The sequence below is a fragment of the Calonectris borealis genome, chromosome 11 (genome assembly GCF_964195595.1).
Source record: "Calonectris borealis chromosome 11, bCalBor7.hap1.2, whole genome shotgun sequence".
Taxonomy (NCBI): Eukaryota; Metazoa; Chordata; class Aves; order Procellariiformes; family Procellariidae; genus Calonectris; species Calonectris borealis.
Genome location: NC_134322.1, coordinates 1,865,104 through 1,882,589, shown reverse-complemented (window position 1 = coordinate 1,882,589; position 17,486 = coordinate 1,865,104). Strand labels below are relative to the sequence as shown.

Sequence of the window (17,486 nt, the reverse complement as noted above, 5' to 3'; positions counted from 1 at the left end):
TAGACCCGAGAACAAAATATTTAGTGGCCGTAGTGACCACATGGACCAGACCCTTCCCAGGGCAGACCCTGCCCTGTTACAATGACACGTTCAGGATCCTTAAATCTCGTGGGATAAAGATTCTCCCTTCAAAGAACAGAGCTGCTTCAGGAAGCAATGTGAGTCGCTCAGCTTTTACCAAATGTTTTTATTCAGTATGTTTCGCTGATAGCTTTTTTTCTTCTACCACTTGGATTCCGTCGCACAGGGCTCTAATACAAATTTTATAGACATAAACCATCGCAGGGATGCAGCTGGAGTTGCAGGAGCTCAGCTCCATCACCTGAGGCTGGAGAAGGGGTGAGCGCGAGCAGAAGCTGCCGGCGGCGCAGACCCCACACGAGCGGGGCCGACGCTGGAGCTCACCCCCACCCGATGCTCCTTTCGGGCTGCGTTCGTGGGGAATTGGCCCTTCTGCCGCCAGCCAGGCCCTTCCCGCACCGCGCCTGCGCTCGGTAGCGAGGGCTTAACCCCGGCGCTGACAGCCGGGGCCCCGGGAGGGCTCCCCGGGGAGGCACAGCCAGCGGAGCCGCCGGGCAGATCCAAGGTAGAGCGGCTCAGCCCTTCCCGGCATGTTTGCTCGGCTGGGAGCAGCGTGGGAGGAGCGGATGGACCCCCCTGTGCCCAGACACGGGGAAGGCGAGAGCGCGCCGACTTCCCGGCAAACCGCTCCCGTTGAAGGCCGGGATGCTCTCCGGTTGCGGTGGGATGGGGGTTCGCCAGCGGCTGGGATGCTGCGCCCCAGCTCCGGTACGGGCGGGGTTTGGTGCTGTCCCCTAAGCACCCGAAGAAGTCCAGCGTGGAGCTGTGCAATTGGGAGGGCTGGCCGGTGCAGAGCCGGGGAGACAGCCCTGCCACGGCCCCGGCTTCAAAGCGTTAAATCGCAAAGACTATTCTTCCCTTTTGTTCGAACACCCCCTCCCTAGCCAGGTCTCGTTAACATACGATACGTCTTGCAGCTAATGTTGGTCAGGAATTTATTTGAAATACATCTACATTAGAAAAACTAGATTTTTTTTTTTTCTTTTCTTCGAATCACTCTAAAATATCAAAACTTATAAACTTTCCTTTGCTGCATGGAGGTTGTTCATGTGCAGGGTGTAAAATGCCCATGGCTCAGGGATATAGATCACGCCAGGGTACTTCTTCCTGAGAATTTTGTCATTCCACAGCCAAACCACCCAAACAGCGATGAGGACCAGCGTTATGATGAAGGAATAGAAGAGAAAAAGCCCATTGCTGTCCAGGACGAGTCCTTTGCGTTTCTGGTGCATCACCAAAGCCATCATGGCAAAGAAGGTGAAAATGTAGAGGATGAAAATCTGACCCTCCGTCACGAGATACCTACAAAGCAGAAACACCTGTTAGTGCCCCGGGGGAAGCGCTGAGCGACAGCAGCCCCCGGCGCGTCCAGCTTCACCTGGGGTAACGTCTGCCCCTTCCCCCTGCTCTACATCCAGACAAACGAAGCTGTGCTGCTTTCCACTGCCAGCTTTTAAGCTGTGATTTGTTTTCACGTTTCTTATCGGTAATTTAACAACTGAGCTATGGGCTTCATTAGGAGAACGGGTAAAGAAATGCGTGCCCAGTATGGGATTTGAAAGGTGCTGGGCTCAGTTTGTGAATGGGATGCTTAAAGGCAGAACCAAAGCCAGGCTCTGGCTCCGACCCGGGGATGTTGTGCTCATTTAGCCCAAAAATCCCCTGCTCCCCCTGTGCTGTATCTGGCAGTGGCCAGTCCTGAACGGGTGTTAGCAGGGGGAGGAGGAATTGCACTCCCCGGTTCTTAAATCAGGAGTTGCACTCCCTGGTTCTTAAATCACTAGCACACGAACTGCAGAGATTCACGCTGATATATTTAAAGGAAGTGTAACGGGGTAACTGGGGACTGACCAAATCTTCCTGATGATTTTGACTATCAAAAATTAATTTACTGTATAAAAACAGTCTCAGCAGGGGGCAAAGCCACGGGCAAGAGAGAACATCATCTCTGAAGATGAATGAAAAGTTGTTTGGCTGCCATCAGGGAAACCGTTTGGGAAGATGAGGCTAATGAAAATGGGAAATAAATAAGACCTCTCTCAAAAGGCTATTTGGACCCGCAGGGCGAGCCGAGGAGGCAGCATCTGAGCATCACGCAGGCGGCCTGGGCTCTGTGTAGAATCCCTGGACAACTGGTAAGAGCATCCCCATTGCCACCAACGGCCTGACACCAGGCGGATGCGCTGCAGGTGCTGGGTGACCACCCCAAAGTCGTCGAGGAATTGTCTAACAGCGCAGCGCAGGGCAGCCTTTGAAGGGGCAGACAGCACGTACCATGGAGGCTGGAAGCCGGAGCTCCAGCAATAACAATACGACCAACAGCGTGGTTGAAGAAACACCCCGAGCAGGGACAGGGGTGCTGATGAGTGACCCTGAAGTTGTCCCAGCTTGCAAAGGCTGAAGCGGCTGCAAATTTCAACCAGATTTGATTTGATTTTCCAGACCTGCAGAGCAGAAGCTGCAAGTTCTGCCCTGGGGAATGGAAAGCCACTGCCTGCACACTGCAGGGCTGCCTGCGGTACTCCCTCTTCGTCCCTCGCCCACCCAGAGCGGACAGAAGCCACTTACCAGTAATAAAGGCTGCTGGGCCCCATCAGAAGCAAGGCAGGCACTGGCATCCTGCTCTCCTCTTCAACAGGAGTGAAGCAGCCGGTGAAATATATAAACAGTATCAGGAAAAAAGGGATGTACCTGCAAACAGAAACAACACCCTGGGTGGTGGTGTGACCCTGGAAGGTGCTTAAACCCCCCCAAATCCAAACCATGCACATAGGCAATTCCTATGCTGAGCCAGTGAATTTTAATTTGGTGAACGAGCAGAAGCGGAGGCCACCCAGCCCGCTCCGGCCACACGTGCTCGGGCAGGTGAAGCAGTGGGTAACTGCGGTGCGGGGTCCCACTCCGTGGGGTCCCACGGCGCCAGTCAGGGCATCACCTCTCTGCCAGCATCACAGCTCTTGTTACGAGGTTACCGCTGCGTCCATACGACAGACGAAGGGCTGGCGGTGCCTGGTGCAGGGCTATTGTATGTCCCGAGAGCTCCTGCGGATAACGAGACTCCGGGGACTCTCGCAGGAAAAGCTCAAGTTTGCTGATTAGGTCAAACGCTGGGCTCAGGTGCCCTGTCGAACAATTGCATTTGTTACACTCCCAGCCTCTAAGAGGCTGTTTAAGAGCGTTGTGTTCTGTCCTGCAAGAAAGCAGGACGTGGACCAGGATTTCAACAACCTAACAAAGCCCTTTTTTATTTAAAAGAATGGGATTTGCTTGCTTCACAGCAATCAAGCAAATAAACCGGGAAAGCCCGATGGGGGAAGAGCTTTCCCTTGTGTTGAGGGAGGTCTCAGGATTATCTGGCAGCAGATAAAGGGCCAGACGGTCCTTTCTGGGGTCTTGGCACAGGCAGAGCAGCAGGACATGTCTGCAGCAGCGGGTGCTGCTCATGCGGGCAGGAGGGTGCTGCGGGGACCTGCCGCTACCAGCATTGCCAGCCCCTGGGTCAGCAAGCGCAGCCACGCTGGATGAAGCAGCCCGTCCAGCTGGAACAAGCATTTCTAGGGTCAGCTTGGGGTGACAGCGCTGAAATCAGACCCCAGCTGAGCTCCCTGGACCACCATGGCCAAACGGTCTCTGTTACTGGGCGGCACTGGTCTGGCTACGCGAGCAAGCCTTCCCTCTGGCCGGGGTCACTAAAGGGATGCACGGTAAAGGAGGGGTGCGAGCAAAGGGCGAACGAGACGGCTTGTTTGGGGGTCAACTTCCAGAGGAGCAAAACCACGGGTGGTGACAGCCAAGGAGTCTGCGGAGCCCTCAGACCTGCGCTGTAACTTCTCCCTTCACCCGGGTATCCCGTGGGAGGTGGCCGAGGGGCGAGAACAGATGCGCTGTTCCTCTGGCCCTTATGGCTGTCAAACAACTGCCACGTCCTAGAAATATCACTGAGACAGAGACAAAACTAGGGGGAATGGGCGATTTTCCAAGGGAGAGATCCGCTGTAATCACACTGGCTATGAAAACATTATCCCCTGCCAGCTCTCATCAGCTGTGTTTTATTTTTTTACATATTAAGCTACGATCAGATCAGATCTGCCCTTCCTTGTATTACGTTCCGAGGCCGCTAGATAGACTGTAAATTGCTTACCACATGGAATGACCTAAATATTCATCGTAGTAGTACAGCAGCTCAAAGGAATCAATCTGCAATGCAACGAGAAGAGATTTAAAAGGGCAGAGGGAACAGGACGCTATTAAATAACAAGAAGCAGTTTGGGTTTTTTTTAAGTGCTTGTATAAAAACCAGCTTCTTTACCAGTGTCTCAGGCTTCAGGTTCTTGATGATGGGATTCTCTCTTACAGACAGATGGTGCTGGTAGCCACTGAAAATCAGGCGATGGTTTACGGAGTCTCCGACCAAGTGGATGCTGGCTCCCATGACAAACATGATGATGCTGACGTAGACCATTGATCTTGGTAAGGTCTTGGGGGATCTCTCGATGAGCTAAAAACAGAGACGTCCTGAACAGCGCGGAGGTACCAGCAGAGACACGCGACAAGTTCTGCCCTCTCCGACTTTACGGTGCTTTGCAAAAATCATCTAAACCCAAGCAGGGGCTTGCAGAAAGCTGCAGGTTGTGCTGCTGCCTGCGATGGCCGGCACCCTGCCCGGAAAAACACCACCGTCCCCCCGGGGAAACAGCGCGACCGCACCAGAACAAACTTCCCTGATTGCAGCTGCTTTCCCTAAACACATCTCAGACACGTTTCCACCAGCCTGCGTGGTTTTCAGGTTTGAGTACACACTTCATCCCTGTTTGCAACAATAAAACCACATTTTTTGCCCTGGTTAAACCTTTCTGCAAAGCAACACCCTTAACCTGAGTCAATGCTTAGACCGAATCAGTGATCCAGTACTCCTAATACAGTACTTAAGGCAATTTCTTCACCAGACGTGATCAAAACCGATGAATGAGAAACAAAAAGGCAGCTGCTTCCTCTGCTGAGCAGATCTGCAAGGCTGCCTGTGCCCTCCAGTGGCAGGGAGAGCCTCCAGCAGCACCCCGCTGAGCACCGCACTTCACTGCCCTGAGAGACGCTTGCTCCTTTGTCATTCTCCGCTGGATGATTTTCAGAGGACTCTTGTTGACCTGTTTGGTTTTTTTTTTCCCCTTTCTTCCTAATGGAATCGGACTCACCTCTCTATTTGCTTCTGAAGAGGAAGCTGCATTTAAACCCGTATCTAGAAATATCTAATTACCAGCAAAACCGGTTGAGGCAACCTTTTGAACACCAGCTTTAGCGATGAGCTCTCCCAGTACCATCTCATGGTCTGCTCAGGTCTGGGTGGAGGCACGTGAGGCTGGCGGGGAGCCTGGCGTTACTCAGAGCCTGGGGCGAGCTCCGGCAAGCCCGGCCGGGGACGAGGAGCAGGAGCTTCTCTCCAGAAAGGAGCTCCCCTCTCAGCTCGCAAAGTGGGGAAGACCTTGAAAGACTTAAATCCCAGCTCAAGTAGTTCAGGCTTTGGAGGGAATGCCAAGCTGGCCCTGGGTCAGGGGGATGCATCAGCCCAGCCCGAGGATCAGCTGGGGCCACCTTCGCCTCCTGTCTCCCTGCTGCCAAATCAGCTTTGCAGCAATTCATAAACAGTGAAAAGCTCCTTATTTGTATTTAATTTTGAGGCTTAACTTTCCCTTTCTCTGTAACTGCTGTATGAACATCAGAGGAGTCAGAGAGGACGAGGAGAGCAAAAGGTCCAGGAAAGCTCTCATCTGACGGAAAAGGACGGTGGGACACGTCCTTCAGGGGGACACTGGGCAAAAGAAATGCACCCTGAATAACAAACAGATTTTTTATGTGGACCAACCCTTCATGTGTGCTGCCAGGGAAGTCCAAGACAGCAAATTTTAACCCGATGAGTACCCAGCCTGCAGAAATCAGCTGTGTCAGACTGTATCAGGTCCGACCGAGCTTCAGAGCTTTCACATCCCCCAAAGGGCTGTAGCCTGAATATTCCTTTTTGGCCACGCCAGCATTTAAAATCTCCCAGACAGACTCAGGAGAGAGAGAATCATTTACATCTTAGGACATAATTCAATTAAAATATATTTATAATTGCTTTCTCGTATCTTCTGGCTGCTAAGTATTTAATAAAAGATTTCTAATGATACGACAGTCTTTAACCTCACAAATGGTTCACACGATCCAGTGGCTGGCAGCTGAAGCAAGATAAATTCAAGCTAAAGATACAATTCTAATGTTGAAGAGCAAGTGTAATTAAGCTCTGAACAATTTAGAAAATCTACTATAGTTCCAGCTGTCTCGTAAGGTCTCTTAAGTCACGGACAGATGTTGTCTCAAAAATACGCTTTGGCCCAGCCAGGGAGAAGGGCTCTGACTCCTCCTGAATCCGGAGTTCCCAGGGAAAAGCGATTTGCTTTGCATATGCAGGAAACCGAGTGGTATTAAGACGGTCCCTGCCTTACTCTTTAAAAGGTGGCATCGCAAATTCTTTCTGGAGTGGCAAACCTCTAACGTACGGTAGGGCCGGCTCACTGGCAGGAGTTTGTGAATAACCAACACTTGTTCAACAAATTCCTAACAAACTCTTAGCCTTTACAAAACTGTATTGTTTGCCCTGTTTTTACAACCGGTAATATTGAAAAAAAAGTAACACCTGCACCTCGAGGTTTACCTTTAGCAGAAGAAATGGTGTGATAACGTTGTAAGCCATGTGGAAATAATCTCCAGCACTTGGTTTGTTCAGCGGAAACCATTCCAAAGGCAGGATTATCTGAAGGGGGGGGAAAAGCACATCAGTATATCCTCACCACCCAGCTCGTGATTACAGCCCTGTCACCGGCTGAAAGACAGGGAGAGAGAAAATCCTTGCTTCGGACTGCTGTTGCTTGCAAATTGTCAGCTTGACTTCACGTAGCTGTTAGTAACGGAGTTGGGCAGCTCTTCTTCCAGCAAGCATCCCTAAAAGCGCAATCTGGAGGCGAGTTCTAAATGCATAGCGTATTTACATCTCAGCCACTCACTCCTGCAGCGCTGCCCAAAGCCGATGCCGTGAAATTGCGTGGCCAAGCGAGCGAGCAAGGCATTTGGGAGTCCTGCAGCAGTGGATCGGATCTCCGTTAACCCTCTGCCACGTGCAGATGCCAGCAATAAAAAATTACATTTGAGGGTAATGGCCACTTCTGCCTGCACTTTTGGGAGAGCAGGAGGCCCAAGCTCTGGAGATACAGGCAAGGTACGGGGAAGAGCAGCAGGAACCTCGCCAGGTAACTTTTGTTACGAAAACATAAAGTCGTGGGAGAGATGACGTGGAACAAGTTTCCCAGATACCTTCCCCCTGACTTGGAGCAACACGCTTGGTACCAGTTACTCACACCAGTACATCGCAGCAGTCCTCGTCTCAAGGACAGCTCCTCAAGGGCATCCCTTTGGTGTAGAAAACAGCCCATGGGTCTACAGGGGACCACCTCGGCTCTGCCCCCCTGTCCTCCACCCTAAATTAGCTGATTGCAAGCAGAGCAGCGGGCCTGCCTCTGCCACACTCACCATCGCAATGGGACGCCCGAAGTCCAGCACCCAGTTCTGCAGAGTGAAGTAGAACCACAGATCAAAATGAAAGGGGGAGGTCTTGAAGGTGTCCTCGTTCTTGACCGCTCCATGCCTGGAGATGACAGAAGTGACAGTGTCAGCCTTACGTCATACGTTTCCAAGGAGGCAGGGAGCAGACTCTGCATCCCCACCCCAACCTGTGCTTCCCTGGCTGCCGGTGCGTTGCCGGGCTTTGGGATCTGTGGAATAACAACGAAGTTGAGAGGCCAAAGAGAGGAGGAGGCAGTACAGAAAGGCAAAGCGTTGTTAATAAAAACTGGCACATCCCGGTAAGAAGGCTCTTCCCGGCTGAGAAGTGAGCACAAAAGCAGGATGAACAGCTTAAGTGCTGAATTAAGTGCAACTATTTTTAACTTTTGCATGACAAAGCAAAATTCAACTCCCATGGCACTTCTGCTGAACGCTAAAAACGCGTCGACGCCTGGCAGTACTCAAGCACAGGGATGCTCTGGACGCACCATCACCTTCATCTTCCACTCTGCCCCTGCAGAGCAAGGCCTGATCCAACCCCCCTGAAGTCTTTCCACCAAATAACCCTCCGGCACCACCGGACCTTCACCTCCCTACGGGAAAAGCGGATGAATCGCTCTCCTGTGATGCCGAGACCAGAACGGCGCCAGCCAGATCAGCCACGAGCTTGCGCTACCTGAGCCTACGGTCCAAACCCGATGGATGGAGGAAGAGGATGGTGGTACCCTGGACAAGTCGGGGTGCCCTGGATGAGCCGGGAGAGCTGCGGCTCCCTGGAAGCAAACCCTGGGCCAGCTGGGGTAACCCAGGTAAGCCAGGATGCCCTGGACAAGGCTGCGGTGCCGTGGCCGAGCGGGGGAACCCTACACGAGCCTGGGGGACCCCCTACCCTCCGGGATACCCTGGACACCCCCGGATGGGGTGCTGGTGCCCCGGATGGGGCCGGGGACACGGGATGAGCCGGGGGGCTGGATGGGGCTGGGGGAGCTTGGGGCGGGATGAGCCGGGGGGGCTGGATGGGTTGGGGACCCCCGGCGAACGGGGAGGGGGGGTTCCCGCGCCCCCTCCCCGCCGCCCCCGGCCCCGCCGCTCACCTGCCCGGGTAGAGCGGCCCGGCGGGCTGGGGGGAGCCCGGGGCCGCCGCCGGGAACGGCCGCCGCCGCGCCGCGCCCTGCATGTGCCCGCCCGGCCCGGCCCGGCTGCTCCCGGCCCCGGCCCCGCTCGTCCCGGCGCGGCTCCGCCCGGGCCCCGCCTCGGCGCCGGGGGACGAGCGGCGGCTGCGCGGCCGGTGGCCCCGGGACCGCCCCGGCCGGGGGCGGGGGACCGCGGGGCGGGGGCGGCCCGGCCCGGCTCGGCTCGGCCCGGCCCGGCCCGGCTCGGCTCGGCTCGGCTCGGCCTGCCTGAGCTCAGCTCAGCCCGGCCCAGCCCAGCCCGGCCTTCCCCTCGCCGTGCTCTCCCCGTACAAAACCCAGGCAGCTTATTGTATTTGCTTTCCCTCTCCGAAGCCCCAGTGGACACCTTTGCTGTTTTTAAAACGGAGGAAAAGGAGAAAGACGACCTTTAGCTCCTGAATTCCTCTTTAGATGAAAAGCTCCTGGCCCCGAGTACACCCACCTGGCCAAGAAAACCAGGTTCAGGGGTGGGAAAAGGCTGGGAGAGAACCACACGGAAAACACAGACTGTCCCAGGCAATCACTGTGTCGTTTTAAGCCCGAGGTTTAATGGAAATAAGGTGGTGGAGCACAGCGTGGCTCTGCCACAGACTTGGCTTATGGCCACGAGCAAATGACTACGTGTGGCAGGTCTCGTCTCCATCACCCTGGGACGAAATAATTTGTGTTCTGCACCCACATGGTGTAAAGCAATTGGACATTATTACTCTGATAAGTCGGGAGACACGGATGCTGCGCTCTGTTCCCTCTCCCCCATCTTGCTCGGATAAATGCCATCAGGTCGGGACGACTCACGGGCAGTAAAAGTGGGAGGCAGGGAAGGATTTGCACCCCCTGGGACTTGCAGTTTAGGGTCTAAATCGGGAGATGCATCCGCATGTGAAACACGCAGAGCTCCTCAAGTGGAGATACAGCTTAAGGTGTGCTGCTGCTCAGGGGAAACGGGCATTGAATGGACTGGGTGGTTTCACGCACTGAAACCCTTCTCAGAGACCCTGCTCCAGGGGACTCTGACGTCGCCCACGGTGGAGCTCAGGGGCTTACGGGATCGGCTTTGAGCTGGGAGCTCTGCAGTAACGTTTGTGTCTCTGGCTGTGCACATCTACGCTGTTGAGGTGGTACCTGGGGATAATCACTTGAAGCTGGGCCATCGCTTTCCGCTGAGGAACTGTGGTCCAGACCACAGTGAGCTGGACACACCGAAGTCGATGAGGCTCCAAGAAGCTGCAGAACAGAGACCTCGGTCTCTCTGCTCGGTCGTGCTGCCAGGAGGGATGGTGGCAGCATCGGAGCCTCCTCATGCAGCCTCTCTGTGTCGTTCATGCTAACCCACGAGGGAACACCAGTGGCACCCACAGCTTTTGCTGGAAAAAAAGAAATCCTTGAAAAGTGGAGGAGATCATTGAGGTAATGGAGACAGGTTCCACTTAAACTTACCATGAACCCTGCTTGTCGCGCTGTACCTTACACACGTACGTGGCTGTTAAAAGCTGATCCTCCTTGACTGAACACCGTAGAGCTGACCGCAGCCTGACTCGCCTCCCTCTTGCCTCTCCAGGGCTCCTTTGGGCGATGCCGGCTGGGCAGCTGGGCCGCTGCTGCCATGCATAATGCACGGCCCGGCCTGCACGAAACTTTCCACAAAGAGCAGCGGCTCCAGTTGCATGATTTTAAATTAACTATTAATACGGCTGATACCGTATCCCCTTGAAAACAACGGCACGCAACAGACAGCAGCGCAGGTTGTGTATCACGTTGCTTACTGCAGCCTTTGTCGGTCTCAGGTAACTGGTGACGGCGTGGGGCACCTCCTGAGGGTCTCTGGGAGATGATTTGCAGAGAGGAAGGGTGGGTTGCCAAGCAGTGGGTTGCATTTAGCTCTCGGTTAAGCCGATACACGTGCAGCAAGGTGGTAATGGCGTCCCTGAAACCAAGGATGAAGCTGCTGCATGTGCTGAGACTGGGCACGGCAGGCTGCTTGGGGTGGAGCATGGCCGAGGCGATGAAAGCTGCTGGTCCCTTCTTTAAAAAAAAACAACAAACTGAACCAAACCCGACACAAATCAACCCAACTCAACCCTATCCTACCCAACCCAATCCAACTGAACCAGACCCAACCCAACCCCATCCAACTGAACCAGAATCAACTCAGCCCAGGCCAGCTGAACCCAACCAACCCAACCCAACCCAACCCAACCCAACCCAACCCAATCCAATCCAACCCAACCCAGCCCAACTGAACCCAGCCCAACCCAACCCAACCCAACCCAGCCGAACCAGAGCCGGGAGGGCCCGGCCCAGTGCCAGGCCGCCCGAGGAGGGCAGGCCATGGGGGGCCGTGCGGCCTCCGGCCGGACAGCGGGACAGGCGGCCCCGGGGGCGGGCGGGCAGCCCCGGGGCGCCCGGGGGAAGGGAGCCGCCTCGTGCCGCCCCGGGGCCGTGTGCCGCCCGCGACCCGGAACGTCCGTGCGCTGCCGCCGGTTGCCGGTGGGAAGCGGGAAAGGGCGCGGCGCTTCCGGTTTCGCTTCCGGAGTCGGCGGTGGGGGCGGAGCGGCGGCGGACGCCCGTGCCCGCCGCGCGCCCGGCAGGGCCCTTCCGGCGACCCGTAGCGGTGCCCCGCGCGCGGCGCGGCGCGGCCCCCTGCGGCTGGCGGAGCGGCGCCCGGCCCGGTCCCCGCGCGGCCGCTCTCCGGGCCCCCCCGTAGGGCGGGGCCGGCGGCCGGGCCGCGGGTTCGCGTCCCCGCTGCGGCGCCGCGGACCGGGTCAGCTGCGCGGCGGCGCCGGGGATGGGCCGCGGGCCCGGGGCGGGCGGAGGGGGCTCGCGGGGCGGGTGAGGCGGCGGCGGGCGCTGGGGCTGCCCCGCCACGCCGCCGGCCCGGACGGGCTGGCCGGGCCCGGGGGGCGGCCGGCCCCGAGGGGGCCGCATGTGCCCCCCGCCGGGCACCGAGGCAGGACGGAGGAGGAGGCGGAGGGAGAGGCCGCCCCGGCGGCGGGGCAGGCCGGCAGGCCCGAGCGGGGCCGGCCGGGTCGTCGGGGCCGCAGTCGGGAGGAGGAGGCGGCGGCGATGGAGGGCCTGGCCGGGTACGTGTACAAGGCGGCGAGCGAGGGGCGAGTGCTGACCCTGGCCGCGCTGCTCCTCAACCGCTCGGAGAGCGACATCAAGTACCTGCTGGGCTACGTCAGCCAGCACGGCGGGCAGCGCTCCACCCCGCTCATCATCGCCGCCCGCAACGGCCACGCCAAGGTGGTCCGCCTGCTCCTCGAGCACTACCGCGTGCAGACCCAGCAGACCGGCACGGTCCGCTTCGACGGGTACGTAGAGCGCGCTGCCACCCGCAAGCCAGGAGTCGGTGTCGGTACCGGCGCAGGGGCACCGGGCCCAGACGGTGTTGGGAAGGTCGCTTCGTTAGGCAGAAAAATGCTTGTGCTGATTGAGATCCCCCGCACGACGCCTGATGAGCTGTAAATGCTTTTGCCCTTCTGAGATCTCCCACCTGGCGCTGTAGACCGATACTCGCCGCAGCCGAGAGAGCTCGTCATCGCGTTTCCCCTCGGCGAGCAGGTCACCTCGTGTTCTCTGCCGCTCTGCCAAAACGGCCTTTTCCGTGAGATCGCTCGCTGCCGCCGGTGACGGCAGGCGTCGGGGCAGGGTAGGGTGGTACCTGCGCACCGGGAGCCAGGCCTTTGTTTACTCAAATTGAGGGTTTTTCAGCATCCAGCCCAGACATCTCAAGGAACCTCCCTTCCTTGCTGCAGGGAGCCAACGCACGGGAGGGAAGCGTGAGATTTTAGGACAGAAAGGGAGGGAAGGGGGGGCCTGGCCCTCAGCTGGGACCCGGCCGGGGCAGCGGCGTTGATGCTGCTGTTCGGGGAGAAGCCTGGCAGTGATTTGCAGGAGCGTGGTCCCTGGGCAGGGAAGGAAGGAGGAACGTTTTTAAAATCTCCCAGAGCGTTCATGAAGTTTCTTGCCCCTGTATCAGTCTTAAACCTAAGGCTGACTAATGGCGAAGGGAGATTGGTCTTTTGAACAGCTTCAGGTTTTGCAGGTAGCTTGCAGAGAGAGGAGAGCTCGCATCAGATACTGAGCGAGAGGGATCGGAACGGGTCCCCGCTGATATCTTTCATCTGGCTCCTACTTGATGAGCTGGAGTTATGCCTGTGCAGCTCCACCTGGCCCGGGGAAAGGCTGGCTTGGTTCTTACGTGATGAATGAAGGGGGAGGAACCGACTTCCCCGTGTGGTTTGGTTTTTTTTCTTTCTTCCTCTTCTCTTCCAGCCCTTTTTTTTACAAGCAAAAACTGGTTGAGAATACCTAGGGTGAGGTCTGCCCCAAATCCAGTTAAAGGAAGGGCCTCTGTTGACAGAAAGCGGTAGGAAGGGCTGTCAGCCCCCCTCTGCTGCTGAATTTTCTCGTGCCGTGCCTTGATGGGATGGTGATCTGCTTGCCAGAGCCTCTGCCTGGTACAGATTAAAGGAGGTGTTGTCTGAGACACAATGGGCACAGTGGGAGTCAGCCTGGCGAGCAGAGAGGAGGCATGTGATCCCGCGTTCCTTCTTCTTGAGATAAGGTGGCACGGCAGCGCCGCTTGTTTGGGCTCCGAGCTTTTCACTTGTGAATATATATTTGTAGTGCACCAGTAAATTACCTCGTGTTCATTAACAAATCCTAGGTCCTGACTTCCCTCCTGTTTTAATATAGAAGTATTTTAATGTGGTTATTTACAAAATAAGGAACTTCTTACTGTGATAAAGGTGTAGGCATCTCTGCATGCCAGAGCCCTTACATGGCCTCTGAGATGTTATCCAGAGGTGTTGGATTTACAAACAGCCACACAGCTATTCCTGTTGAGCTATGTGAGAGCTTAATAAAATGATAAAAATCGCTGCTAAAATTAAGTGGGTGTCTTATGATATTTTACCTTTGGGAAATGTGACTGTCTGGATATATGGAAATAAGGTATTTCTCCCTCCTCTGTGATTTGGGATGTGCCTTGAGTGTGTCTTAACTGCGGTGTGAACCCCGCCTGTTTCTATGTTAAAGTGCTACTTAAAAAATCAGGGGAATGGAAAGGACATCAGCCTTTATCTTTGTACTTACAGAACGTGCTGGATTTGGGAATGAAAACAGCTTAAGAAACTGTGATGCTTTGCGAAAGTTAACTGTCCCTTCATTTACGAGTGCCAGCAAGCTGATTTACGTCATGGTCTACAAGGCCGTGACGTAAAACAGATCTCTGAAACAGTCCAGCTCAGAAGAACTTCTGCTTTTTTAGATTTTATTTTGTTCCTGGAGTTCCATTTGTGTAACCAGAGTGTTGTCTGGTTTACGGTGCGGTCTCTCGAACAAGAAGTACCGGCGCAGCAGAAGGCGGTGGCAATTTTGCAGCTCAGGGAGAGAGAACAAGTGAAATGAATTGTGAAGTGAAATGAAACGATGAAATTCTTAAGCCAGCTTTGCTGCCAGGGCCGGTGTATTGTATAGCTATACTGTTATTCGTGTCTGAGTTTGGTGTTTTGTGTCAATATGTCAATTTGAAGTTTTCTCTTTCTTTAACGTGTCAGTTTCTGGCACAAGGCATCAGAGAAGCGGTAATTCTTGTAACTATTCCTCCCGAGACCTCCGTAGGCTGAGGGCTGGAGCTCGCAGGTAGGATCTTCAAAGCAGCCCGGGAAGTACTAGTGCAAAATGTGGCTAAATCCCCTGGCTGCTTTGAAGTTTAAACTTCTAACGCTTCTTCCTTCGGGAGGTCTGTGTGCTTGATAAGTCTCTCATTCTTCCACCTTGGCTAATCTGGTAAGTTCCATCAAGGACAAAAATAGGCTGGTTATAAAATGCCTTTTAGCGGCTGGGTATGTACGTGCCTGTTGCATACTGCTCGGCTGCCTCTGAAGGGTGCTTTTGGAAGAGCGTCGGTTTAACTGCTTGTCTCTGTCTTTACGTCTTTAGCTTTGTCATCGACGGAGCCACAGCTCTCTGGTGTGCAGCAGGAGCCGGCCACTTTGAAGTGGTCAAATTGCTGGTGAGTCACGGCGCCAATGTGAATCACACTACCGTGACCAATTCGACCCCCCTGCGGGCTGCGTGTTTCGATGGCAGACTGGACATTGTGAAATACCTGGTAGAAAACAATGCCAACATCAGCATCGCCAACAAGTACGACAACACTTGCCTTATGATTGCGGCTTACAAAGGCCACACGGACGTGGTGAGGTACCTCCTCGAGCAGCATGCCGATCCCAACGCCAAAGCCCACTGCGGTGCCACGGCGTTGCACTTTGCGGCCGAAGCCGGCCACTTGGAAATCGTGAGGGAGCTGGTCAAGTGGAAGGCGGCGATGATGGTGAACGGCCACGGGATGACTCCGCTGAAAGTCGCTGCCGAGAGCTGCAAGGCCGATGTTGTAGAGCTGCTGCTTGCTCACGCCGACTGCGATAGGAGAAGCCGGATTGAAGCTCTGGAGCTTCTGGGTGCCTCATTTGCAAATGACAGAGAAAACTATGATATAATGAAGACTTACCACTATTTATATTTAGCGATGCTGGAGAGGTACCGAGACAGCGAGAATATAATTGAAAAAGAAGTTCTTCCACAAATCGAAGCTTATGGAAACAGGACTGAATGCAGGACTCCTCAGGAATTAGAGTCTATTAGGCAGGACAGAGATGCCCTTCACATGGAAGGCCTCATTGTACGAGAAAGAATTCTGGGCTCGGACAATATCGATGTTTCTCATCCCATTATTTACCGGGGGGCTGTTTATGCAGACAACATGGAGTTTGAACAGTGTATCAAGCTATGGCTCCATGCCTTGCATCTAAGGCAAAAAGGCAACAGGAACACTCATAAGGACCTCCTGAGGTTTGCTCAAGTCTTTTCTCAGATGATACACTTAAACGAGCCTGTTAAAGCCAAGGACATCGAGAGCGTTCTGAGGTGCAGCGTCTTGGAAATAGAACAAGGCATGTCCCGGATCAAAACCACCCAAGACTCTGACATCCACACAGCCATGGACAACTACGAATGCAACATTTTTACCTTTCTCTACTTAGTCTGCATCTCTACCAAGACCCAGTGCAGTGAAGAGGATCAGTCACGAATCAACAAGCAGATTTATAACCTGATTCACCTCGATCCCAGAACTCGGGATGGCTCTAGTTTGCTGCATCACGCTGTCAATTCCAGTACTCCGGTCGACGACTTCCACACGAATGATGTCTGCAGCTTTCCTAACGCGCTCGTCACAAAACTCTTGCTAGATTGTGGTGCTGACGTGAACGCTGTGGACAACGAAGGAAATAGTCCGCTCCACATCATTGTCCAATACCACCGGCCCATCAGTGACTTCTTGACATTGCATTCCATCATCATTAGCCTGGTGGAGGCTGGTGCTCATACAGACATGACGAATAAGCAGAAGAAAACCCCTCTTGATAAAAGTACGACAGGGGTGTCTGAAATACTCCTTAAAACTCAAATGAAGCTGAGTCTCAAGTGCCTGGCTGCCCGAGCAGTACGGATCTATAACATCAGCTACCAAAACCAGATCCCCAGAACTCTGGAAGAATTTGTGAAGTTTCACTAGGCTACGTAAAATCTTTCGTGGTGGTGCTATCCCGGGATGACATCAATTGCAGACAGCAGAATACATGTGTATACATGGAGTTGTTTTTCTCTATTCTTTTGATTTTGGGGTTCCTCTGGGTTCAGTCTGCAGCCTCAGTTCTCATGCAGATCTTGGGGGGTGGGGAAAAAAGCCACATGGTTTTCCTGTAGTCAAATCTGATGTTTGAGATTTTGGTCATTTCTTTTGATTAAAAGAATTGCTTCCTTCTCTCTTGTTTTTTATAAACAAAATGAAAAGAATCCCAGTGTAACTTGCGCAGAATGTTTTGTTTCCAGTACACATCTCCACTTAGGATTTGCAGCCGAATGCTCTAGGTAGTTATTTACAAAGGCACCTCTGAAAGCCTGTGTCACCGCGCTACCGAGGCTGTAGCTTTGCAAATTTTAAAACTTCTTGGAGTGAGGTGGGAAAGAACAATTGGAAATTATGTGGTAGTTGGTTAAAAGTGAAGTCTCGACATACAGAGCAGTCCATTGCTCTCGTACCTCACCATCTTTTTATGCCTTTCAGTTAATGCTGAAGATGTTGGTAACATTTTAAAATTTTATTTTTTTTTAAATTAAATTTTGAACAGCAGTTATCAACAGCTACAGACGTATGGAATGCTCTGTTAGGAAATACAGGTTTAAATTCAGCTATGGTATGTTCATCTAATAATAGTTGGAACATCAAGCTCTCCATTTACACTACTACAGTAAGTATTGAATAACTTTTGAAAAAGGAACTTGCACATTGACCGAAATGAAACGGAGTCATGGTTTCTTTTTATGTAGCTGAGTGGCTCATATATAAAGATCATGCATGGATACCTAGAAAATTTATAGGGTATTTGTGTTTGTGTGTGTCCCAACATTTCAAAATGCTTCTAACTTGTTTTTTGTTGTTTCAATGATTGACATGCACCTTTTTGACTCAAAGTATGTAAAACTGCACTCTTGGATTCCAAATGCTGTATCTTCCTAACGGAGTAGTCTGTCGCCAAAGAGAGTCTTCCTTTGGAGCGGGATACTGCTTGA

General features: G+C 53.8%; 2 protein-coding genes across 7 annotated transcripts; one reads left to right on the top strand and one right to left on the bottom strand.

Moving 5' to 3' along the window:
- Positions 1–999: 999 nt before the first annotated feature.
- On the bottom strand, positions 1,000–10,407 carry CLN6 (CLN6 transmembrane ER protein). 6 transcript variants are annotated; one of them, XM_075159711.1, is made up of 8 exons: positions 10,284–10,407; positions 9,969–10,227; positions 7,642–7,756; positions 6,770–6,868; positions 4,391–4,579; positions 4,223–4,278; positions 2,650–2,772; positions 1,000–1,383 (listed from the first exon to the last, which is right to left on the bottom strand). In XM_075159711.1, the coding sequence occupies exons 2-8, from the start codon at positions 10,145–10,147 to the stop codon at positions 1,095–1,097; spliced, it is 1,050 nt and encodes a 349-aa protein (XP_075015812.1). In that variant the 5' UTR covers positions 10,148–10,227; positions 10,284–10,407; the 3' UTR covers positions 1,000–1,094. The 6 variants fall into 6 exon arrangements, with proteins under 6 accessions (XP_075015812.1, XP_075015813.1, XP_075015810.1 ...); XM_075159712.1 differs by having other exon boundaries at positions 9,969–10,210; positions 10,310–10,407; XM_075159709.1 differs by having other exon boundaries at positions 10,310–10,402.
- Positions 10,408–11,720: 1,313 nt separating this feature from the next.
- FEM1B (fem-1 homolog B) lies at positions 11,721–16,677 on the top strand. Its single transcript, XM_075159707.1, has 2 exons — positions 11,721–12,157; positions 14,793–16,677. The coding sequence occupies exons 1-2, from the start codon at positions 11,910–11,912 to the stop codon at positions 16,426–16,428; spliced, it is 1,884 nt and encodes a 627-aa protein (XP_075015808.1). The 5' UTR covers positions 11,721–11,909; the 3' UTR covers positions 16,429–16,677.
- Positions 16,678–17,486: the final 809 nt, after the last annotated feature.